The sequence below is a fragment of the Scyliorhinus canicula genome, chromosome 16 (assembly GCF_902713615.1).
Source record: "Scyliorhinus canicula chromosome 16, sScyCan1.1, whole genome shotgun sequence".
Taxonomy (NCBI): domain Eukaryota; kingdom Metazoa; phylum Chordata; class Chondrichthyes; order Carcharhiniformes; family Scyliorhinidae; genus Scyliorhinus; species Scyliorhinus canicula.
The window spans coordinates 68,490,896-68,517,798 of record NC_052161.1 but is presented as its reverse complement, the minus strand read 5'-3'; the positions used below and the strand labels follow the sequence as shown (position 1 = coordinate 68,517,798).

The window sequence follows — 26,903 nt, the reverse complement described above, 5'->3', positions numbered from 1 at the left end:
TGTCTTGTCAGCTCCAGAAATCTTGCGAGGAGTAATGGAAGGCATTTTTCAAGGGCTGCCAAATGTAACTGTGTACTTGGATGATGTGTTCATCTCGGGTGCCACCGACAGAGGGAGATGTGGAAAACCTGGAGGAAGTGTTCAGACGGTTCTCCCAAGTTGGCGTCTAGCTGAAGAGGAGCAAAAAGCAAATTACTGTGGATGCTGGAATCTGAAACAAAATCAGAAAATACTGAACAATCTCAGCAGGCCTGACAGCATCTGTGGAGAGAAAAGGGAGCTTTGACACTGAGTCATCAAGACTCGAAATGTTAGCTCCCTCTCTCCACAGATGCTGTCAGACCTGCTGAGGTTGCCCAATATTTTTGGTTTTTGATTGTGAAGAGGAGCAAATGCATGGTCAGAGCAAAGGCTTGAATGTGCTTGGGGTACGGATGGACAGAGATGGCCTCCTATATGTGGAGGAGAAGGTTCAGACCATAAAAGGGGCCCAACCCCGAAGAATGCCACCAAACCCCAGTCATTCTTGAGCCTGGTGAATTATTATGGAAACTTCTTCTCAAACTTGGTCACTGTTGGCATCCCTCCACAAATTGCTTAAGAAGAATCTAAAGTGGTTTTCGGGTGCCTCACAGGAAGAAGCATTTGCCAGGGTAAAGAGGCGTCTGTCGTCCTCTCAATTCCTCACCCATTATGACCTACCTCGACCGCTAGTCCTGACTTGTGATGCCTCTCCCTAGGGCATTGGAGCGGTGCTGGCCGCAATGGCATGAAGCGTCCTAATGACTATGCATTGAGAACTCTGGCAGGCACGAAATGCAGGGTGCTGCCCAAATAAAAGAGCTTGACACTGATAAATGGAGTCAAGACATTCCATCAGTATGTCTATGGTAGTACTTCTTCACTGTGACTGATCCCAAGCCTCTGCCAGCCTCTTTAAAGAGGACAAGGGGATTCCCCCCAATTGCATCGGTCTGGATTCGGCTTTGGGCTGCACGTGTGTACTTGTTCCAACATTGTCTGGATGCACAGCCCACATTGATGCCCTGAGTCATCTCCCACTCTCTGTGAGTCCCCCGTCCCCACCAGTGGCGGATGGAGTTCTGGCAACCCTGAATTTTATAGATACTCTGTCGGTGATGGCTGTTCAGGTTCGAGCACGAATTACGAGAACCAAAGTTGGCAAAGCTACACCTCATGCTATTAAATGGCGGATTACAGGCGAACCCCCAGCAGCCTTTGCCCAGAAACACACGAGCTAAGCGTGGAGTATGGTATCATATTGTGGGGAGCTTGTATGTCATCCCACCGCAGGGTCAGGAGCCCTTCCTGAAGGATCTACACAGTGGTCATCTGGGTGCCTTGAATATGAAGATACTGGCTCAAAGCTACGTCTGGTGGCCTGGCATTGATGGGGACATGGAGCAAGTCATATGCAGTTGCCCGGCATGTCAGGAGCACCAAAGGCTCCCACCGGCAGTCTCCCTTCACCCCGGGAATGGCGAGGCATCCCTGGATGAATGTACATACCAATTTTGCAGGGCCTTCCTTGGAGTCCATTTTCCTCATTATCGTGGACGCCCAGTGGAAATGGCTCGACGTTTATAAAATGACCGTGATTACGTCAAGGGTCACTGTCGAGAGGGAATGGCTAGCGCATCCCTGGGTGAGTTTACATATCAATTTTGCAGAGCCTTTCATGGGTCCATGTTCCTCATCATGGACGTCAAGTCGAAATGGCTCGATGTTTATAAAATGACCGTGACTATGTCAGCGGCCACAGTTGAGAAACTGAGGTGCTCATCCTGCACTCATGGGATCCCTGAAGTCCTGGTGACGGACAACGGAACACCATTTTCTAAACTGAACAGAATCCAGCACATCAGACCACCCCGTACCATCCTTCATAACAGCCTGGCTGAAAGGGTAGTTCAGACATCCAAAAGAGGCATGAAGAACCAGACGGCACCATAGACACATGACTAGCAAGATTCCTTTTTAATTATAGGACGCCTCCACATGTGACAACAGCAGAACTGCTGGTGGGCCGCAGGCTCAGGGTTAAGCCTGACTTTCCCAAACCTGGGTGCAAAAGTGGAAGTGCAGCAAGAAGCACAGAAGCAACACTGTGACCGTCGGCACCAGGTCGGAAGTTCCAATCAGGAGACGGGCTCTATGCTACCGTCTATTGGAGACGGTGCACTCTGGCTCCCTCGAGTCGTAATTTAGAGAACAGGACAAGTCTCCGATAAAGTCAAAGGGAAAATCCAACACAAGCATGTGGACCACCGTAAGCAGGAGCCCGCGCTACACGACACCCAACGGGATATGTCAGTGCATCCGCCTTGCCAGGAACCACCCCTCAGCCAGGGGACCCACCCGATTTGTGGCCCATCGACCGTACCAGCAGGAGGAAGGTGACTCCGGCTCGGATATGGACACAGAGGCGTGCATCCGCGGGGAAACCATTATTGATCTCCCCGTGGGTCTCGTGGAGTGTGAACTTTCCAGGTAAGGGGCGGAGGCCCACCCAGTTGTGGCTCGTTTAAAGGGCAGCTTTTGTTTAAAGTTTTTTGCCTCCTTGTTCATTAAACAGAGGCTTGAAAAATGCTTTTTGCACATGATTCAAAGATGGTTAAGCAGTGCATGATAGAAGTTAGAACATCTTATGCCTGGATTTAAGCATAAAATAATTCACCGGAATAGTTAAATTGAGAATTTGAAGCATTTGTGATGGAGTAATATTAAAAGCTGAAGAAAGAATAGGAAAATAGCATGGCAGTGGATGAGACCAGTTGAAGGGCAAGACACGGTATAATGGTGAACACAACCTACCTCTGGTTTATACGTTTTCTGACTGTTTGGTCAGGGTGTTTAGTACGCAGCTAAATTGAGTTCTTGAGTAAATGTATGACAATTGCGATGTTGATCGCTTTATTGTCAGTTACAGCCTTTGAGAAGACATTTGGGAGGCAGCTATGTGGTGGGTCGAATTGTTGTTAAACTGCTGCTGATGCTGTTTCCTCGCAAGATTTGCCAGTGTTTGAGGTGCTCAACCATCCATTTAACTACACAGTGCTTACACACCAGATTGCATTGTGTGCTTGTACAAGAGGATGTGTATCACTCAGACTGCCTGGAAGGACTCTGCAGTCACTTGGATAACTGAGCATCTACACAAGAGCTCTAGCTCTGCCTGTGTGAAGCAAGAGGGGAGCACTTTCTGCACCTGATAAAATTGCAAAGTGGCGCCTTGGATGAAAAATTGCAGATGAGGCATTGAGGGATATGAAAGAGTCCTGGGGGTTGTGAGTGCCCAGTGTGGTGCTGCCTGACAAGTCCTTTACAATCCGAGTTGTTGGCCAGAATGTCCACCGGTCACCATCCTGTGTCCAGTTGGCTACCTCCATTTTCCAGTTCGATCGGAGGGCATTTCATTTGCATGGAACAGCAAAGCACTAACAAATTGTTCCAGTTCAGTTTTAAGCTTCTCTGAAAGAACAGTTGAGATGTCTGCTCGACACTATTGAAGTCACATCATCTACTTTAAACTGGGACATGATGTGTTAGAGTTGCAGACCTGTCAGAAATATTAGAATTGGGATAGTCTACCTTGAAGGATGCATCTTGACTTTTATCACTAATTCAACAGAGTAGCTTTGTACCACAGTTATCAAGAAACAAAATTAAAGTTTAATAAGACCATGGCAGTTAACATTAACGTCAATTTCTGCTGACAGAGCTGCTTTTGTGACAACTGACATCATATTTCCCCTTTCAAGAGCTATTATTGAGATGACAATCAGTCCATTTCCTTCCAGGCCTCTAGCTGTGTACAGCCAGCTACTGGGAGAAGAGTGTTGCACTTCAGAGAATCCTAACAGTGCAGAGGGAAGCCATTCGGCCCTTCGAATCTGCACCGACCCTCTGAAAGAGCACCCTGCCTAGAGCCAGGCCCCAGGTAGGCCCCACCCTATTCCAGTAACCCCACATAACTTTTTAGACGCTAAGGGGCAATTGATCAAGGCCAATCCACCTAACCCACCTTTGGACTGTGGGAGGAAACCGGAGCTCCCAGGGGAAACCCATATAGATACTAGGAGAAAGTGCAAACTCCACACAGTCACCCAAGGCAGGAATTGCACCTGGGTCCCTGGCCCTGTGAGGCAGCAGTGCCTACTATTGTGCCACCGTAACTGCACTTCGTGCACCTCTGGTAACTGGCCTGAGATGGGAACTTACCGTGTGGTAGTCATAAGGATGAAACCTGATCATGCGTGTGCATGTTGAAATGTTACTATGTTATTCTTGCAGCCTATATTTAATAGAATAGGATAATTATAAACTATTTTTATATGTCAAACATTGTAGAGCTAACTTCTAAACATGTCTCTCTCGCTGTCTCATTCTCTTCCGCCACATTGAACGTTTATCTCACACAATTTACAGTGCAGAATGAGGCCATTTGGCCCATCGAGTCTGCACCGGCTCTTGGAAAGAGCACCCTACCCAAGGTCAACACCTCCACCCTATCCCCATAACCCAGTAACCCCACCCAACACTAAGGGCAATTTTGGACACTAAGGGCAATTTATCATGGCCAATCCACCTAACCTGCACATCTTTGGACTTTGGACTGTGGGAGGAAACCGGAGCACCCGGAGGAAACCCACGCACACACGGGGAGGATGTGCAGACTCCGAATAGACAGTGACCCAAGCCGGAATCGAACCTGGGACCCTGGAGCTGCGAAGCATTTGTGCTATCCACAATGCTACCGTGCTGCCCACGGGACAGACTTATGTATGCCACATGAATTAGAAGCAGGAGTAGGCCATTCAGCCCTCAGGTCTCCTCTGCTAATTGATAAGTCATGACTGAACTGATTGTAGCTGTATTCTACTTTCGTGTCTACCCCCATAGCCTTTGATTCTGCTGTCTGTCAATCTAGCTAACTCGACCGTAAAAATATATTCAATAACCCAGCATCCACTGCTCTCTGGGGATGAGAATTCTTCAGATGAATGAACCTCTGGGAAAAATAATTCACCTCATCTCCATTATAAATGGGATGCCCCTTATATTTAAATTGTGTCCCCTAGTTCTAGACTCTCCTGAAGGGGGAATTTTTGGGCAGCATGGTAGCATAGTGGTTAGCACAATTGCTTTACCGCTCCAGGGTCCCAGGTTCGATTCCCGGCTTGGGTCACTGTCTGTGCGGAGTCTGCATGTTCTCCCCGTGTGTGCGTGGATTTCCTCCAGGTGCTCCGGTTTCCTCCCACAGTCAAAAGATGTGCAGGTTCGGTGGATTGACCATGCTAAATTGCCCTAAGTGTCCAAAATTGCCCTTAGTGTTGGGTGGGATTACTGGGTTATGGGGATAGGGTGGGGGTGTGGGTCGGGTGCTCTTTCCGAGAGCCAGTGCAGACTCAATGGGCCGAATGGCCTCCTGTACTGTAAATTCTATGATTAAAAAATTCTATGATGGGACATATCCTCCGAGCATCTACTCTGCCAATTTCCCTCAGGATTTTATATGTTTTGATAAGATCACCTCTCACTCTTCGAAACTCCAGTGAACACCAGATCCAACATATATCCAACTTGTTCTCCTGCAATAATCCCTTCATCCCAGGAATTAGTCGAGTAAACCTACTTTGACAAAGAGTCATCTAGACTCGAAACGTTAGCTCCCTTCTCTCCACATATGCTGCCAGACCTGCTGAGATTGCCCAGTATTTTCTGTTTTTGTTTGATTCCAGTATCCGCAGTGATTTACTTTTATCTTCTCCATGTTGGTTTTATCAGCAAGAACATGGAACTTAATTTTTTAATCACTGCAGCTAATCTCAAAAGGTTAAATCTGTTTTTGTTCTTTCATGTGATGTGGGCACCGCTGGCAATGCCAGCATTTTTATTGACCTTGAGAAGGTGGTGGTGAGCTGCATTCTTGAACCCCTGAAGCCGTTGAGGTGTAGATACACTACAGTGCTGTTAGGGATGGAATTCCAGGATTTTGACCCAGTGACAATGAAGGAGCAGTTTGAAGTGGCTAGGAGGGGAAACTTGCGGGTGTTGGCGTTCCTCTGTATCTGCTGCCTTTGTCCTTCTAGGTGGTAGAGATCGTTGCTTTGGAAGGTACTGTTGAAGTAATCTTAGTGAGTTGCTATAGTGCATCTTGTGGGCAGTGCACACGGCTGCCACTGTGCAGCGGTGGGGGAGGGAGTGTTGTTTGAAAGTGTTGTATGGGGTGTCAATCAAGCGGGCTGCTTTGTCCTGGATGGTGTCAAGTTTCTTGAATGTTGTTGGAGCTGCACTCTTCCAGCAAGTGGAAAGTATTCCATCACACTCCTGACTTATGCCTTTGTAGATGGTGGACAGGCTTTTTCGAAGTCAGGAGGTGAGTTACTCATCTCAGAATTCCCAGCCTCTGACCTTGTATAGCCACAGTATTTATATGGCTAGCCCAGTTCAATTTCATTAATGGTACCCTCCAGGATGTTAATAGTGAGGGAATTGGTGATTGCAATGCAAGTGAATGTCATGGGGAGATCGTTGGATTCTCTCTCGTTCGAGATGGTCATTGTCTGACGCTTGTATGAATATTATTTATTGTGCAGTTGTGATAGCTACAATATAAAGGGAAAGACAGCATTTTAATTGTGAGGAAAGGTTGGTTAAATTGCCAGAGGTGATGCCTTTTATGTGACAAGGCACTTCAATTCACTTTGAGCCAGGACAAGAGAGCAGCTATAATGTGAAGAAATTTCTGAAGTATATGAAGCATGCAAGTGTGCAAACTTATTTTAAGTAAAAAAATATGCGAAAAAGCAACACAACAGAGATTATATATGAACAAGAAAAGGCCGTGGATGACGTTCAGAATCTGTAGGGGAAAAACTGCAATCTTTCTGCATGTGGTAATCTTTAATCTGAAGGCACTTTGTCTTGAATGGTAGTACTCCAGTTGATAGTGAAGTGGCAATCTGTTTCACATTTTCACTACTTCCTGTTTTGTACTGCTCCCAAGATAGAATTTCAGCTTCCATATGTTATCATGCCAACGAGGTTCGCAAATTGATGCAGGAGTTTTACCATGACCATGCTTTGGAATATAACACCTTACAATTCAAAGCATAGACAGTAATCCTGTATATTCAGTTTCATTGTTGATTTCAGTTGCTGTAATTCTGGAAACTGTTTTATTGGCAATGCATTGACCCATATCTTTGAATATTTCAACACTTATAAACTCAACTGTATCGTCCCAATTTGGCCCACCATTTTGTCATCTGTTTAAGGCTTAGCAACATAAACAAGGAGGCTGTGTTTGTACATTGCTCTCCAAACTACAATCTAAAACTAAACAAGTGCTGATGCAGAAGTACTTGAAGAGTTAAATCATAATCCTGTCAGTTCTGCCATTGCCCATATTGCTTGACCGTGGCAGTGTCTTTTGCAGTTCAATCAGATAGACTTCACTTTTAGTGCATCACAATATAATCCTGAACCCTATGTACAATATTTAAAGACTGTACCATTTTTCTTATGCGCTTCATATAAAGACAAGTCATTGTCACAAATGATAAATTGCGAGAAATAGTTAAACGCCAGCTTCAACTTGAAGTTTAAACTTGGCTGTTTATACAGCCTGTTTAGTGCTTGAGATCTCCTGATTTCCATTAGGCATTTTCAGTTGTTGTAAATAATGGATGTCTTGTGCATGTCAGTCTGTTCCTGGGATAATGATTGCATTCAGATGGTTATCACCCTAATAGGAAAAAAGTGATGTTTTTATGTTCATTCCTCAGGGTTTGGTGTCTATCGTTTTGAAAACAAAAGTATACTAAAGGACATATTGCAGTGCAGTTTCAAACTGAAAAATTCCTCCCCTCAGTCAAATACTTGCTGCATAAATTGCAAACTGAAATCTCAGTAAGTGGTCATTTATCGCACCGAATGAGGCCGTTCAACCCAAAGCGTTTTTTGGAGAACAAGCCAGGCAGTCCCATTCTCTCATTCTGTCCTTGTAACCCTGCAAGTTTAGTCTCTTTCACCACCTTGGTGTTCTGTCAAAGACTTTCACATCCTAAAATGTGGTGAACAGAACTGAATGCAGTACTCTCGGCGTGGCCGAACCAAATAAAGGTACAGCATAACTTCCCTGCAATTGTACTCAATAATTCCTTGAAGTCCAAAATCCCAAAAGCTTTGTTAACTGCACTCTCAGTATGTTCTGTCACCCTCAAAGATCTTTGCACATGCACCCCCAAGATCCCTCAATCCCTGCAACAACTGTGTTTTTAAATCCATATTATGTCGCAATCCTTCTGCCAAAATGCACCACCTCGTACTTCTCTAAACTAAATTCCATCTGCGACTTGTCTCCTCATTCTTTTAGCCTATGTCCTGTTGCATTTCATTTGCATTGTCCTCCCGGTTTGCCATCCTCCCAAGTTTGGTATCATTGGCAGGTTGTGAAATATTGCTCTGTACAGCAATATCCAAATGATTTATTTATATCAAGGGAAGCAATGATTCTAACACTGACCCATGGGGAACCATCCACCAGTCTGAAAAATAACCATTTGCCACTACTTTGTTTTCTGTCCTTAAAACCATTTTTAAAATACCTAGTTGACACTGACCTGCTTATTCCATGTGCCACAATTTTTACGCCAAATGACTTCTTAAAATCCAAGGGACTAGTTCCTTTTCTCAGCTTTTTCTGTGACTTCATCCAAACAATTAAGATTAATCAAGAACGATCTGCTGGCGACACATGGCACAGTGGTTAGCACTGCAGCCTACGGCGCTGAGGACCCGGGTTTGAATCCCGGCCAAGGGTCACTGTCCGTGTGGAGTTTGCACATTCTCCCCATGTCTGCATGGGTTTCACCGCCACAACCCAAAAAGATGTGTAGGTTAGGTGGATTGGCTACACTAAATTGCATCTTAATTGGGAAAAATAAATAATTGGGTACTCTAAATTTATATTTAAAAAAAGAACGATCTGCCTTCACAAATGTGTGCTGGCTGTCCTTGATTAACTCACAGTGCCTGTTGACTTTTCCCCCCTCATTATTGTTTGTGAAACCTTAAACTGGGGGGAAAAAACTGGGGAAAAAAATAATTAGCACTGTCCTTGCTTGTTTTCTTGAGTGAGGGTGTCACATTTACTGCACTCCAACTTCTGCCGTTCCCTCCGTATTGAGAAAAGATTGGAAGATTATGACCAGACCTTCTGCTTTCTCCACCCTCACTTCCTGTAGCAATCTGGATGTAAGCCATCTGGCGATCCATTCTAAATAGTCAGCCTTTGTAGTAACCCCTTCATCTGGATTTTCACTCCTCCACTACCTGCACTAGCTCCCCTTCCTTTGTAAATACTGGTGCAAACTACTCATTAAGTATTCCAGCCTTGCCCTGCGTCCCTAAGCATATATCATCCTTTTTGTTCTTAATAGGACTCGCTCCGCTTACCACTCACTCACTATTTACTTGCCATTGAAGATATTTGGCTTCCTTTTTATTTTGACTGCAATTCTACTCACACATTTTCTCTGCCAGTCTTATTTTCCTCTTCACTTACTCTCGCAATCATTTGAATTTGACCAGGTGTTTGCTTGAAGAATTCCAACTGTCTTGCATCATACATCTTCCTTTTTCTGGTTCATTGTGTTCCCTATCATCATCATCCAGGGAGTTCCAGCTTTGGTTTCCCTACCTTCCACTCTTGTGAGGATGTACCTATCCAGTACCCAAAGTTTCTCCTGCTCAAAGATGATTTCATTTCAGTGGTGGCGTTAATTGGGGTTCTCTTTTCGGAGGGTTGGAGTGTCGATGGACCGAATGGCCTCCTTCTGCACTGCAGGGGTTCTATGGAAACTTATGGAGTTGAGGGCAAATTATTGACATGGTTAGGCAATTGGCTGAGTGGACGACGTCAATCAGAGTGGGGATAATGGGCAATAACTCTAATTGGTGACTTGTGGTGTACCACAGGGATCTCAATTATTCACCCTATTCATTAATAACTTGGATGATGGCATAGAAAGTCATACATGCAAATTTGCTGATGATTTAATAAGAATAGGGATGGAGGTAAAAGACGAGGGGGAGTGGCACTGTTAGAGAGTGCATCACAACTGCAGAAAAGGAGGTAGTCGAGGAGGGTTTGCCTACTGAGTCAGTATGGGTGGTCAGAAACTAGAAAGGTGCAGTCACTTTATTGGGAGTTTTCTATAGACCCGCCCCCCCCTCCCCCAATAGCTGCAGAGAGCTGGAGGAACAGATTGGGCAGCAGATCTTGGAAAGGTGCAAAAGTAGCAGAGTTGTTGTCGTGGGTGACTTCAACTTCTCTAATATTGACTGGAACCTTCTTAGTGCAAATGGGTTGGATGGAGCAGATTTTGTCAGGTGTGTCCAGGAAGTATTCCTGACTCAATATGTAGAAAGGCCGACTGGTGGGGGTGGTGGGGGGGGGGGGGGCGAGGCAAGGCCATATTGGATTTGGTGCTTGGTAACAAACCAGGCCAGGTGTCAGCTATTTCGGTGGGAGAACATTTCGGTGGCAGTGACCACAACTCCTTGACCTTTACCATAGTCATGGTGAGGGACAGGAACTGAGATGAGGAGAAAGTTCTTCACTCAGAAGATGGTGACCCTGTGGAATTCTCCAGAAGGCTGTGGAGGCCAAATCACTGAATATATTTAAGAAGGAAATAGAGTTCTAGATTCTAAAGGCGTTGAAAGGGTATGGGGAAAGTGCGGCAGTATGGTGTTGAAGGAGGCCATTCAGCCCATCGAGTCTGCACCAGCTCTTGGAAAGAACACCCTACCCAAGTCCACCCTATAACCCAGTAACCCCACCCAACACTAAGCGCAATTTTGGACACTAAGCAATTTAGCATGAGCAATCCACCTATCCTGCACATCTTTGGACTGTGGGAGGAAACTGGAGCACCCGGAGGAAACCCACACAGACACTGGGAGAACGTCCAGACTCTGCACAGACAGTAACCCCAGCCAGGAATCGAATCTGGGACCCTGGAGCTGTGAAGCAATTGTGCTAACCACTATGCTGCCGTGCTGCTCTTATATCATCGTTGATACTTTTAATAATTAACAAGACTTTTGGCAATATTTCAGATTTTGAGCCACCCACATTGAGTTCCTAGAAATTGACCAATATTGTGCTCTCCTTAGTATTTAGTACTTATAGCTTCTTGATCTATTTTAAAGTGCTCTTCCAATACTTTCTCCCTTCAGTGTGAAGCTGTTGCAGTACTGCTATGAGTAATCCCTGTATTGATTATTTTTCTTCTATGCTGTGTTGAATTTGATTCCATAGATTCTATTATCGCCCCCAATGTACCACTCTTCATGAGATTGACCAGAGTGTGCCAGCTGACTTACTAACCTGGCATGATGTCCGGATGTGCATCTTTGAGTGGTAATTGGACATTGGTCAGTGATTTGGATCTGTCACTGACTTTTCTTTCTACCTCTTTTAGCTTGGCCATTAATCTCGTAGGCCAGATTTTAGTGCCTTCACTGATATCTTGGCTAAGATTGAGCAAGTCGATTCAGATTGGGGACAAAGCTGGGACTTACCTGGTTTGGTTTCTTATAAATACTGAATGGATTCCTCCCATGGCTCAGTCTATTACTGAACCGTCGAGGAGGCTCAGAACCCACTCATGTTTGTTAAATTCTTGTTCAACCCTAAATAGAGGATAATGGCATAAAGAGCTGTGAAAGATCACCGTTATTAGGTGTTTCCTTCAACACTGGCAGGCAAGTTTGAGTTCTGTAATTTGAACTAAAATAGCATTTGATAAACAGAAATGAAATTGTCTGAACAGTTTAATCCAGGTGATTTATTCTTTTAAGTGCAAATGGGATTCAGTTGCAGAAAATCTCAAGAGCTGTACTTTCAAATTAAACTGCGTGTGGAGTTGGAGAGGTCACTGGAAGGGCATTCCAGTACTTAACCAAGAGGATTACTGACTCTGTCATTATATGTCTAAGTTACAGACTGGTGATTGATTGTGTATATTTCTTCCACAAAGTTTACATTTTTATTGAATTATTTTATTTTATCTTTTAATACTTAGTACCATACTGCTATCACTAAGGACACAGAAAAGGGATATTGAGTTATAATCAGATAAGAGTTGAGGGAGGGATGAGCTTGGATCAAATCCTAGGAGAGACAAATGTATTATACTTGGCGGAGGGAAAGGGATTTCTACAGCTTTTCAGAACCGGTGATACAGTTTAATTTTAGCACAGGGCATTCTGAGGTCTGTAACAAGGGAGAAGGGTGGATTAGGTATATTGAGCCTGCACTAAATAATACTCCTTTTTCCTTTAAAGGGTTACTTTAGGTTATAGTTCTAGTGGAATCGTACACTATAAAATGTCATGCTGATGGAGGGCAAAAAACACAATGACACACAATGTTAAACTTTAGAACATGAAGTCCTGAGTTTTTATTTAAATTGATATAAATTCAAAAATCACTGAGAATATAAACTGCCTTTAACTGCAGGATATTTCTCTTCCGGGTCAATGGAACTCTTCCCTGTTTCCAGACAAGGCACTTCTCAAAAGCATCCAGAGACATACATTCAACACTCGAACACATCGACAACAAGGACACCTACGTCAGACTGCTATTCATTGACTACAACACCACCTTCAACACCATTATCCCGACAAAACTAATAACCAAACTGCAATCTTGGACTTGACGTAACCCTGTGCCGCTGGATCCTTGACTTCCTGACCAACAGACTGCAATCTGTCAGGATAGGTAACAGCTCCTCTTCCACAATAGTCCTCAATACCGGGGCCCCACAAGGATGTGTGCTCAGTCCTCTACTGGACTCGCTATACATACTCGACTGTGTGACAAGATTCAACTCCAATTCTATCTGGAAGTTTGCAGATAATATGACTGTGATAGGTCATATCTCAAACAACGACGAGTCAGACTACAGAAGGGAGGTAGATCACTTGGTTGCATGGTGTACCGAAACAACCTCTCTCTCAATGCCAGCAAAACCAAAGAACTGATCATCGACTTCAGGAAGCGTAGCATGCCACGCGCCCCTTTCTATATCTGGCTTCCTTTTTATTTTGACTGAAATTCTACTCTCACATTTTCTCTGCCAATCTTATTTTCCTCTTCACTTACTCTCGCAATCATTTGAATTTGACCAGGTGTTTGCTTGAAGAGTTCCAACTGTCTTGCATCATACATCTTCCTTTTTCTGGTTCATTGTATTCTCTATCATCATCATCCAGGGAGTTCCAGCTTTGGTTTCCCTACCTTCCACACTTGTGAGGATGTACCTAGCCAGTACCCAAAGTTTCTCCTGCTCAAAGATGATTTCATTTTGGTGGTGGCGTTAATTGGGGTTCTCTTTTCGGAGGGTTGGAGTGTCGATGGACCGAATGGCCTCCTTCTGCACTGCAGGGGTTCTATGGAAGCTTTTGGAGTTGAGGGCAAATTATTGACATGGTTAGGCAATTGGCTGAGTGGACGACATCAATCAGAGTGGGGATAATGGGCAATAACTCTAATTGGTGACTTGTGGTGTACCACAGGGATCTCAATTATTCACCCTATTCATTAATAACTTGGATGATGGCATAGAAAGTCATACATGCAAATTTGCTGATGATTTAATAAGAATAGGGATGGAGGTAAAAGACGAGGGGAAGTGGCACTGTTAGAGAGTGCATCACAACTGCAGAAAAGGAGGTAGTCGAGGAGGGTTTGCCTACTGAGTCAGTATGGGTGGTCAGAAACTAGAAAGGTGCAGTCACTTTATTGGGAGTTTTCTATAGACCCGCCCCCCCCTCCCCCCAATAGCTGCAGAGGGCTGGAGGAACAGATTGGGCGGCAGATCTTGGAAAGGTGCAAAAGTAGCAGAGTTGTTGTCGTGGGTGACTTCAACTTCTCTAATATTGACTGGAACCTTCTTAGTGCAAATGGGTTGGATGGAGCAGATTTTGTCAGGTGTGTCCAGGAAGTATTCCTGACTCAATATGTAGAACGGCCGACTGGTTTGGGGGGGGGGGGGGGGGGGGGTGAGGCCATATTGGATTTGGTGCTTGGCAACAAACCAGTCCCAGGTGTCAGCTATCTCGGTGGGAGAACATTTCGGTGGCAGTGACCACAACGCCTTGACCTTTACCATAGTCATGGTGAGGGACAGGAACTGAGATGAGGAGAAAGTTCTTCACTCAGAAGATGGTGACCCTGTGGAATTCTCCAGAAGGCTGTGGAGGCCAAATCATTGAATATATTTAAGAAGGAAATAGAGTTCTAGATTCTAAAGGCGTTGAAGGGGTATGGGGAAAGTGCGGCAGTATGGTGTTGAAGGAGGCCATTCAGCCCATCGAGTCTGCACCAGCTCTTGGAAAGAACACCCTACCCAAGTCCAACCTATAACCCAGTAACCCCACCCAACACTAAGCGCAATTTTGGACACTGATAATCTGATCATCGACTTCAGGAAGCGTAGCATGCCACGCGCCCCTTTCTATATCAATGGCACTGAAGTTGAGATGGTCAATAGCTTTAAGTTCCTGGGAGGTCATCATCACCAACAGAGTATCCTGGTCCACTCGCGTTGATGCAACAGTTAAGAAAGCCCAACAACGTCTCTACTTCTTATGTAAACTAAAGAAACTTGACATGCCTGCATCGACTCCCACAAACTTCGACAGAGGGCATTCTATCCGGATGCATCACAGTTTGGTATGGCAACTGCTCTGCCCACGATCGCATGAAACTGCAGGGTCTGATGAACTCAGCACACGCATTCCACAAGCTTGCCACCCTCCTATTGATTCTGTCTTCACCTCCTGGTGCTTCAGTAAGGTAGACAGCATTGTCAGAGACCCCTCTCACCCAGGCTTTCCCCTCTTCCAAACCCTTCCATGAGGCCAAAGATGCAGAAGTCTGAAGACCCTCGCATCCAGATATAGGAGCAGCTTCTTCCCCACGGTTACCAGACTCCTCAACGACTCTCCCTCGGACTGAACTGTTCCCTATAAGACACTATTTGTGACGGTCTCTGCTGCTCTTGCATATGTCATATTTGCTTTCTTATTTTGCCCTTGTTCCATACTGTAACTAATTACTTATTTGTCAAAGTACTGTGTACATTTTCGCATTCACTGTAACTCCATTTTTGTCTCCTGTGTACGTTTCCTTGACCACAGAAAAATACATTTCACTGTACTTCGGTGTATGTGACAATATATAAATCAAACCAAAGACTGATTACCAACTCTGGTAAAAACAAAAACTGCTGCATGCTTCCCGATGCTCGGCCCGACAAGGTCATCACTGCTATGAAACGTTAATTGGTCCACTTAATGAGGGCCCACGGGCTTCACACTGCAAAAGATGGTCCTGCTGGCTGATTCGCTTGCCAACCCCCCACTAACGAGCGATATTCGCACTTAAATCGCTCCTGTACAGCCAACAGCCGTGCTTCCAAGAAGGTGAGGGTCCACCATCCCCAGCCCAGATGAACTGTCATGCGAGTTGTTAATGCCATGCAAAATGACCCATTCCTCCCACTGACAACATGTCCATTCTCCCGCAGAATCCTCATCCCGGTGCACGACGTCGGCAGCATGAGTGCGGGTGTCCAAGTCGTGACTCAGTTGGTGACCGCCAAGGCTCAGCGCCTTTGACAGCATGCCCCAGTCGCTGGGGATTGTAACCCAGTACCAGGCAGACCTTGATCAGGCGTTGCATGGCCCAGTCTCAGGTGGGCATAGCTGAGGCACTGCAGAATATGTCCTGGTTGCTGGGGACGTGTCCCAGACTCGGGTGGGCATTGCCGAGGCCCTCCAGAGTACGTCCCGGTGGCTAGGAGAGGTCTCCCAGTCCCATGCAGGCATAGCAAAGGCACCGTGGGACATGTCCCAGTGTCAGATGGGCATGGCCGAGGCACTGCAGAGCATGTTCTGGTCGCAGTGGGCATTGCCAGTGTGCTCCATAGGATGTCCCAGTCACTGAGGACCATTGCCCCGTTGACACTGTGTTGCAGACATTGGGGAGCCACCAGGACTGATAGAGCCAGATAACTCGGTGGCAGCTGGATCGAGCCACCGGGGCTCGATCCACCTGCCCCGCAATTCTGAGGTGAACCCCTGGCACCGACCAGGAGACGGGGAGCACTGGGTGCCAACCCAGAGCAGCATAACGGACTGGCGACGGCGGCCAGCCGCTCCCCCAAGACCCACCCCACTGACAGCGGCGCATCTGAGTGCACCAAAATAGGGTGGCATGGTGGAGCATGTGCCACTGGCATGTGAGCCGGGTTCCTCAGGCCCCAGAGGACACCCACCAGGGGCATCCAAGGCCACAGGACGCAGTAGGCAACAGGCTGCCTCCACCTCTGATGTGCATACTGGAGACGCCTAGAAACAGTGGTAGAGCACGGAAAGCCAAGTAGGATCCCTGAGATGGAACCTTGCAGGGGGTGGGGTGTTTGGTGCATTGTGTGCTGGGGGGAACAGTTTGGGAGGGTAGCGGGGCACCAAGAGGGGATTGTAGCAGTTGGGGACACTGGTGTAAATTATTACAACTCGTTGAACAATATGACGCCTCCGGCATGTTCTTTCACAATGCGGGGTGAGCACCAATCCCATGCCCCATCTCCCCGGACACAGAGGTCCTGGATGCCTCTTCCCACTCCTCCCACCTTGGGGGGCACACCACGTGCAGGTGATGAGTGCGAGTGAACATTCAGCGGACAAGCAGCAGTCAGACTATCACATTGTATGAGGAGCACCGGCTCAGCAGGTTACTGCCCCCCCCACCCGACAGTGACCAGTGACTTGCTGACGGTGCGACACAGTCTCATCACCCTGGAGTGATGTTACAGAGACACTGGGAGGGGGGATGGTGCGAAAAGGGATGAGGAATGGGGGTGGGGGAAGGGGAAGGTTGGGGGAGGGGGCAGGGGGTTGGGAAAAGGGGAAATTACGAACGAGGCCACGTCCTATGTGAAGCGGCTGAGGGTGAGGGCCTTGCTGGCCCTCCGGGCTTGATGGACTTCCACCGCTGCCGCCTGTCCTCCGACTGGTCCTGCGGGTCCTCACCGGGCTCGTTCTCCAGCCCCAAGTGGCCCGATGCATCCTTATCCTCATTGTCCTCGGAGGTGGCCACATGTTCCTCCCCCACCATCTCCAGCACATCGACCCGCTGCGGTGCCAGGTTGTGGAGGACACCGCAGACTACCACCATGCAGGTGACCCTCTGGGGGATTGTATTGCAGTGCACCACCAGAGTGGTCAAGGCATCGGCACCGCATCTTGAGGAGTCTGATGCACCGCTCAGTGATAGCCTGGGTGGCCCCATGAGCCTTGTTGAATCGATCTCTGCTTCGGTCACTGGCCTTTGTACTGCCGCATTTAGCCAGGTCCTCAGGGGATAAGGGCCAAGATAAGGGCCGTTCTGGGATGGTGCTCGAAGAGGCTGGGGATGTCTGACTAACCCCGGATTCCGTGTAGCTGTTGTGCCCACTCCCTGGGAAGCGTGCACACACATGCATGATCTTCATATGGTGGTGCACTCGAGCTGGATGTTCAGAGAGTGGAACCCCTTTCTGTTGTTGTACGGCCCTCCCAGACGATCTGGTACATGCAAGGCGACATGTGTGCCATCTATTAGCCCTTGACCTAGGGCATCCCCTTATGGCAGAGAATCCTGCTGCCCGGGCATCTTGTTGGGCTTGGTCCATGCCAAAGCAAATGTATTCCGCTGCCTGGGAATACAGGGCATCCGGGACTTCACAGATGCACATGTGAGCTGTAGCTTGTGAGATGCACACAAGTCCCCGCTCAAGCCCAGGAATGGAGGCTGTTAGATCACAAGGGTAGTTAGTTAGGGAGTCGCTCCTATTAATTATATGGAGATTGGGTTTATGTGGTGGTTATTGGTTTCTTTCATGTTATGGTGGGGGTATCGTGATTGGTTATTATAACGGGCAGGTTGTAAAGAGCTCTTAGTGTGAGACAGCTGAGAAGACTGGAACCTGAATACTGTCGTGAACCAAGTGAAGGATGTTCACAGTTCACAGAATCACAATCTTTTCAGTGTAGAAGGAGACCATTTGAACCAAAGTTCGCACCTTTTTGGAGAGGGTGGAACTCTGATGGAGTAAAGCTGCTTTTGGAGGCGACTCAATTACCAAATCCCGCATGAAGATTAAAAATTTGAGCTCTCTGAGGATGACCCAAAGTGTGACGGGCCTTGCGCTGTACGTGGTGCTATTCCGCTCTGAGAGGACCGCCTGTGAATCCATGAGATCTATCTTTGTCGATTTAAAGTGCATTTTATAGTTTCAGCTGAATACAGTTTGCCTGTTAATTTGTGGTTAATTTATGTTGCTTTCGGCTTGATCGTTATAGTAGAAGTTATAAAAGGTGAAATCTTGTTCATCAATTTCTTTGTTTGCCGTCATATAGCAAGTTTGACTGTTTTGGATTATTGGTCTCCATGGGCAACTAAGCATTGAACAGAATACTGCAGATACTGGAAATGTGAGCTAAAAACAGAAAAAACTGCAATCACTTCTGCATGGTGGGCACCATTAATCTGAAACCTGAGCCCTATTATTCTTCAGCATTTCTGTTTTTGTTTTGGAATGTGATTCTGCACTATCAATGCAATGATGCACACAGCTTGTCAGTGTTCATTCCTTATTGAGTAGACACTCGTAGAAATTGGAGCAGAGTTACAGCTGTTGCATGCAGGACCTTTTTTTAAATTCACAAAATTATCTAAATTATTTTTTTTTACATTCCCATCATCACATCATCTCTGTTGATGTAATATTTTCCAGTTGACATATTCCTTTATAAAAACATTTAATTTGAACAAGTAACACAATAAAATCAAGGAAATTGTACAGTGCCACAAAAATGTTCCAGTCTACATAGATACAGAAGAGGATCAGGAGAACAGCAACATGATTGGCCCAGCACAATCGTTAAATTTAACTTGGTTCCCCTATACTACCAGGGAGAGCAAAGATAAGGCCAGGAAAACATGGCAAAATGGTGCAGTCCTTCCAAATTCAGAACAAGAACTTCTCATCATGTTGGGATGCGCACCAGAACATATATCTCTCAACTCCAGTTGTTCAGTCTCCTTTCTGAAGCTGTGATGCACAAGTACGGTGTATAGCTTTTCCTGCATGCATTACCACTGTATAGTGAAGGTTTAATGTAGATATACAGATATGGTGAAACTGAAACCAATTTTGAACAATGAGCTGTGGGCCAAAAGGCTGTAAAATACAAGAATATCTGCACATTCGGGTTGAAATACACTTGGCTAATTCTTGACTACTGAACAATATTTCTAAACTCCCTGAATTAAGACATTCTTTTCAGTCAGAGTCTCTAAAAATACTCTGAGAAACATTATAGGTGAGAAAGCTTTTCGTGTCGTTCTGAAGTTCAAACATTTGTTCTCAGTAGACTTTTCTTCTGTTTTCAGGTGTTTGGTTCATCTTGTCATGAGCATGTGTTCTTAGAACTACGAAAATTCCTGCCTAAATTCCTTGGCACCTGGACGCCGACTACTGCGCCTAATGGTATCCTTTGCACTGAACTGTAATATCGTGTACAGTATGAGCTGGTAACCTGACGATTCTTACTTGATGCTGCCATATAAATCTAATGTTTTGTCATCTCCCATCATGCCCTCTCTATGCAAGTCTTTCCCATGAGACCCAGCCCTTGTTCCCTTGAATTTACTCCCAATAAACTGCTGATCACATAACTTTGGTTCTCCCTCTTTAGTTGTTGTCTCCTTTAAATCTAACCTTTCCTCCAAAAAATACTCTTGACCCCATCATCCTTGCAAGCTAACATTCCATCTCCAACTTTCCTTCCCTCTCTGAAATCCTGGAATGTATTTTCAAGTCCAGAATTGTTCCCATCTTTAGAACTCATTCGAATCAGGTTTTCTCCCGACCATAGTACTGAAACAGCTCTTGTCAAAGTCACAACTGACATCCTATTCAACTGCACCAAAGGTAAATGTTTCCGTCTCATCTTTCACGACCTGCTCTGCAGCCTTTGACATGGTTGACTACAGCGTCGTTCTCCAAAGCCACTGGTGTGGAGCTGGGAGAGACTGCTGTTATTTGGTATATTTCATCAATGTCAGAGGATTACTTGCAATGGCTTCTTTGCCCCACACCACTACCTCTGGAGTACCCCAGTGGATCTTCCCGTAGTCCCCTCCTATTTCTCATCCACTTGCTACCCCATGGCCATCCAAAGGCACAGAGTTAGTTTTCACCTGCAAGCTGACAATGCCAGCTCTACTACCTAGAACCGCCCTCCCTTGCTAAATTGGCAGACTGTTTATCGACATCCAAAATTGGATAGACAGAAATTTCCTCCAGTTAACTATTGGGAAGATTGAAGCCTTTGCTTTCAGTCCCTGCTGCAAATTTTCTTCCCTATCTACTGATCCTATCCCTTTCCTGGCAGCAAGCAGTCTGAGTATGCTAGCCTGTTCGTAACCTTGTTGTCATATTTGATCATGACATTAGTTTCCACCCTCCAATTCACGCCACCACTAAGACTGCCAGTTTCTCCCTCCATAACATTTCCTGACAGTGCCCCTGTCTCAACTCACATATTAAAACTCTCTTATATCCCTTTTTTACCTTTAGACTCAACTATTCCAATGTACCCCTGGCTGGTCTCCTACATTCTACCCTCTAAACGTAAAAATTTTTTTTTTTTTTTTAAAGAGTACCCAATTATTTTTATTTCCAATTAAGAGGCAATTTAGCATGGCCAATTCACCTACCCTACACATACTTTGGGTTGGGGGGGGGTGAGAATGTGCCATTCCACATGGACAATGACCCAGGGCCGGGATCGAACCTGGGTCCTCTTCATCATGGGCAGCAGTGCTAACACACTGCACCACTATGCTGCCCCTTACGCTCTGTAAACTTGAGGTCATGCAAAGCTCTGGTACCTGAGACTTAACTCTCATCAAGACCGTTTCCCTAATTACCCCTGTGCTCACAGACTTTGGCTCCCAGTTAAGCAATGTTTTGATTTTAAAATTCTCATCCTTATTTTCAAATCCTGCCATAATCTTACCCTCTCCTGATCTTTGTCATCTCCTCTAATCGCACAACCCTTTGAGATATCTGCGCTCCTCTAATTATGGCTTCTTGAACGTCCTCACTTTTATTTGCTGCATTATTAGTGGCCATGCCTTCAGTTGTCAAGGTCCCAGGTCCTGGAATATCCTCCCGGCCCCTCTACATCATTTAGAAAGCCCCTGAAAGCCTAGCTGTTTGTCCAAGCTGTTGGCCTTATTTCCTTATGTGGCTCGGTGCCATACTTTATTTTCTATCATTCCTGTGAAGTGCCTTGTGACATCTGACTATGCCCTGAAGAGAAAACGCCTGCCATTCTCTTGGAATTCCCATCCTCTTTAGCAAATAGCTTCACAGTTTGTGTGGGCAGTATTTGTGATAGCCACTCATTGTACGTACTAAAGAAGCTGAGACACTCTACACACTTCATAGAGAGATTTTCTCCCCACCCCCCTCCATCTGTTGTGCGGGCAATTGTTTACATAATCTCTGGCTTCAAAACTTAGAAAACGACCATTTGATTGGTTTTTAAAGTTTCATGGCCCTACTGTTTAATGTTGTAAATGCTTGTGGGCCTCTAAGATTAAGCGTATCCATAGTACTGAATGCAGTTAGTGTGATAATTCCGATAGTAGTGCTCACAATTAATAACTGTTAGGCTGTATAGCAATAACCGTATACTGACACCGACTTAATTGGTCTATGAACACACTCCTGACCACTGCTCCTACATGACATCTGCTGGTGCCATCTGTGATCAACGGAGACAAAATATCCTCCAACTGTTGATCAGCTCTGAGCAACCAAATAATAGAGCAGAGTTCCAAATTTCTGTTGTTTCCCCAATATAGTTAATCTTTCAAGCAAAAACAAAAATCTCGGGTGTGTGGGTGCTGTTCTTTCAACGCAAGAAAATCAAATTTGAATAAACCTTCTGAACACCCCATACTATTATAAAAATGCATTTTTTCATTTCTAAAATCTATTGCTGCTGCTTTCTGCCCTTTTTGATGTTTCAATGTTTCAACTAATTTATTTTCACAATGAAGGTAGAAAAATTGGATTCAAAATTTGCTGATTTTAGTTTTTTATGATCACGAATTGGCCTGTGTAGTCCCAATGCCTTTAATGGAAGGAAAGACTTACAGGAGTGTTTAAAAGCGAATACGACATTCAGCACATAAGGCGATGACTAAAAGCCTGGGCCAGGAGGTATGTTTTAAGAGGTGTCTTGAAAGAAAAAAGCAAGTTGTGGGCAGACAATCCTAGAGTCTCGGCAACTGGTCGCCAAAGGTCAAGGGGCCAGAATCAGATGGGTGCAGCTATCACAAAGGGTTGTGAGGCGAGAGGCGATTACAGAAGTAAGGAGGGTCGAGATCACGGAGCCATTTGAAAACAAGAATGAGAATTTAAAAATCAAACTAGCGCTTGATCGTGAGCTGGTTTAGGCCAGGTGAACATGACGTGAGAGTTAGAATAAGGCAGCAGAGTTTTGGATGACCTCAAGTTTCCAGGGGGCAGAGTGTAGGAAACCAGCCAGCAGTGCATTGGAATAGTTAAAAGTCCAGTGGTAACAAAGGGATGAACAAATTTCAGGAGCAGATGAGATAATACAGGGGTGAAGTCAGGCGATACTGAAATAGAAATAGTGGCATAGTTGTTGGTCGCTCGTTTCAGGGTCAGATGTACCACCAATTTTGGCAACAATCTCATTTTGTCTCAGACAGGTTTCCAGGGAGCGAGATGGAGTCAATAGCTATGGAACACAGTTTGAAACAGGGACCGAAAACAAAGTCTTCCGTCTTTCTAGTATCTAACAAGAGGAAGTTGCTGCTTACCCAGTCCTGTAAGAAGTCTCATAACACCAGGTTAAAGTCCAACAGGCTTATTTGAAATCACAAGCTTTCGGAGCAGGTGGAAGTGGTGGTAGGTTCACAAACACAGCATATATAGGCAGAGACACAATTGCAAGATAATTGCTGGTTGGAATGTGAGTCTTTACAAGTAAACAAGTCTTCACCGGTACAAACAGTGTGAGTGGAGTGAGGGATAATCACAGATAATTGAGGTGTGAATTGTCTCAAGCCAGGACAGTTAGTAGGGTTTTGCAAACACGGGCAATTGTGTCTCTGCCTATATATGCTGTGATTGTGAACCTGCCTCCACTTCGCCTGATGAAGGAGCAGCACTCCGAAAGCTTGTGATTTCCAATAAACCTGTTGGACTGTAACTCTGCCCACCCCATCCAACGCCACTCCATCCCATCCAACCCCAATCTCCACATCATGGCTACCCAGTACTGGATGTTGGACAAGCAGTCTAGTAATTTAACAACCAGGGTGGATTCCAGAGAGATGGTGGTTTGAGGTCGAGCTTACTAAGGTAAACTTTCAGATGATGTTACCACGGGTCAGCATGTAGCTGAGATATAGGAAGGGGCCATGTATAAATCCTTTGGGAACACCAAAGATAACAGTATAGGAGCAGGAAGAGAAGCCTTTGCAAGTGATGAGATTAAATAGCTAAGAATGGAGCCCAGCCACGAGCAGTCCTACACACAGGTTACAAAAGTGGAGCAGCATTGGAGGGGCATGGTGCGAGCAAGGCAAGAGGGGCAACAGCTGATGCGATGGGATTTTTAACAATATTGGCTGACACAAAGACTAGGAGGGAAGTTCAGTGGTTAGCCTTTTAGTGAAGATAGGGTTGCAAGAGCAAGAGGTGTGTCTCGTGGATATGGCTAAAAGGATCAGCTAAATACCATAATCAGCATGAAGTTTTGATAAGTAAGTAGTGAGGTGTTGATTTGATATTTTCACCTTGAAGGTCATGGTAAATAACTAAAGAAAATAGGCGTAGGAAATTATTTCAAGGGATTACCACTGAGGGTTAATTCTTTAACTTCTGAGTTCAGAGTTGTACCTTAAACTGGAAGATGTGACACGGAAGTTCAACAAACCATGCATTATGGATGTAAAAATAGGCAAAAAAAGTTATGACCCGGATGCATCAGCCGAGAAGATACAGCAACAGATCAGTAAATATCCACTGATGGAAGAAATTGGTTTCTTGGTACTTGGCATGCGGGTAAGAGAAATTTATTGACAATTCCAAGAGCCATAAGTTTGAATGTGTTCGGTTTTACATATTGTTTAGTTAAAGTGAGTTGTTAAGTTTCTAAAGATGATGGGTTCCCGACAAAGTCATTGTTCAGACTACACTGAACTGTAATTTGCGGCTGTGACAGCAGGTGTGGACTGTAAAGGGCATTGCATGTGCCTAATCATGTTACAAAATGAAGGAAATACGTAAGATTCCCACACGATCAAGTATCTGGTCTTTGTGATTTACTTGGAGCAGCAGCACTTAAACAGAGGAGTAAGTAAAAATGTTCAAACCTATACAAATCAATTCCCTGGCCTACAAAGTTTAAAGAAAAAAACAAAGGCAGTAGTAATTGTTGAAAATAAACTGAGAGTCAGAATTTTACAGGACTAATAGCTGAAATCATTATTGGTATTTGTAAATCTGAGTGCACTCTGCCCAGGATTTTACCACCATTTGTTCTTGGCAGTGTGTAGCTGAATTTCCAGTTCTCCCTACCGGATAAACGAGGCTGTCCGTTGACGGCACAGTTTCATGAAATTGTCTCCCATCTGTTAATTTACAAGTCAAATCTTCCAAAATGTTTCCTTTATTAAAAGCAAGATTTATTCCTACTTTGAAATAAATCACCAATAGAAACCAGCTGTATCATTAAAATTAATATTGCACATAAAATTTGCTAATAGTCATTTGGTAGTACAGAACCTGACTATTGCTGAAAAAGTTTTTCATCTTACACTCATCAGGATAGTTCGCAAGGATGCCATTGGTCATGGAGAATGCACCATGGTGATGCCTCTACGAGGTCCACTTGCCAATCAGTCAGTACTCTTCTCACGCAGTATAAATTGTTGTTCCCTTTACTATTGGTTTTCTTGTGAACTGCACTGATGAGTACAAGGTGAAAAACTGTGACGGCATGTCTTTTTTAAAGCAAAACCATCACTGTTTTTAAAAACTGGCCTAAGTTACAGTTTCAGTTTTTAAGACTTCATACTTTCTGGTGCAGAGCTTGTTATTTTTGTCAACAATACTCTTTCTGTATGACCAAACGACTATATGTATGTTTTTGATAGCAACATGTTAAATTTGTTAATGCGATTACTTTTGCTCAGCTGTAATGTCTCAATGGCCTCTCTTATCCCCAGAGGAAGAGCGAGTGCTCCTGACTTCCATTTATGTGATAAAGTGCTCCCTGATTTCAGTCATAAATGGCTTTGCTCTAATTTTAGTTCTGGTTTGTCCCACCAGAGGAAATTATTTCTCTGTATGCCACCCTTTTGAATCTCATGTATTTTTTATCACCCCTCAATCTTCTAAAGGGAATAGAAACCATGTATATCCATCCTGGCCCTATAAATTGGCCCTTCAGCCCAGTTTCATTCAAGTGGATCTGCACAGTACCCCTTCCCAAGACTGTGAAACCCTTCCTGGTGTACAGTGCCCAAAGCTGAACGCAGTACCCCAGATTTGGTCTGTCCAAGGTGCTGTACAATTGAGGCATTACTTGCTCACTTGTGTTGCATTTCCCTTGAGCTAAAGGCCATCTTTCCACTGGCCACTTGATTGCTTTCTTTGTAAATGACCTTTGCTCCTATTCTCTCGGAAACTATTCTGATTTTTGTCTGGCTGATATAAAAGGCCCTTAGCAGGCTAAGTGGGATGGATACTGGCTTTAATACTTTGAGAATGTATTCTACTTGTAGCAGCTTGGACCATTGTGATGATCATGGCTATCTTAAGATGCCGGCATTTCAATAATTAGATCATATCTATTTTTGTTAATGGAGTATTGCAATTTTAGTTTGTCATAAATCAGGGATTCAGAACACACTATCAAAGCAGCAATGTGACTGGTGTGCTTCCTCTTGTGTCTTCTTGTATAACAGTACTTTGTATTTTACTGGAAATTCTTTTTTGCTTCTATGTAAGAGTATAGTTTACTGGTTCGTATTTAACTATATTTGCAGAGGTTGTGGAGTATGGATAGTTAACTACTTGGAAGTTGTTGCGGTACACCTTTGGCAATTCTTTTGCTGATGTAAATTGGTAACCTTGTAAGAACCTTAAATTCCATCAACGTTTATTTTTAAAAAAAAATTATTTTAATTGGTTGTGGGTGGCTCTGGCTCAGCCAGCATTTATTGCCCACTCCTAATTTCCCTCGAGAAGGTGGTGCTGAGTTGCCTCCTTGAATTTTTCTGCCACTGGGACATTATTCTGATAAATTGTCTTTGACTGCCAGACTGCTTGTTTCTAGGTATTAAGGAAAAATTGAAGATCTTTCAGTGGGAAATGAGACCCTGGTTATTTCATGGGTTGAGTTTTAATTGATTTATTAGCCATGGTATTACAGCAACAGCTGGTGGACTTGACTTGTGAAATCCCAAGTTTGTTACCGTTGCAGCCAGATTACCATTGGCTGTTGGTTACTGTGGCAAGCCCTGCAATGCAGAATGGTTTCAAGAGAAAAGGGATGGAAGATATAATACAAAGATGTGTAGTCGAAGCTTGGAGCACTAAATGAAGAGGAGCTTGCATAAACTTGGCATAAATGAAGAGGATAGCGTGCATAAACTTGGCTTAAATGAAGAGAATAGCTTGCATAAATTTGGCCTGCAT

At 44.8% G+C, this 26,903-nt stretch overlaps 1 protein-coding gene across 1 annotated transcript in view; it reads left to right on the top strand.

Annotated features, from left to right (window-relative positions):
* ipmkb (inositol polyphosphate multikinase b) overlaps positions 1–26,903 on the top strand; it is a 106,502-nt gene that overhangs the window by 30,916 nt on the left and 48,683 nt on the right. Inside the window, exons 3-4 of the mRNA XM_038822022.1 lie at positions 19,544–19,640; positions 24,091–24,263. Of these exons, the coding sequence (XP_038677950.1) occupies positions 19,544–19,640; positions 24,091–24,263 (270 nt within the window). The remainder of the gene's footprint in view (positions 1–19,543; positions 19,641–24,090; positions 24,264–26,903) is intronic.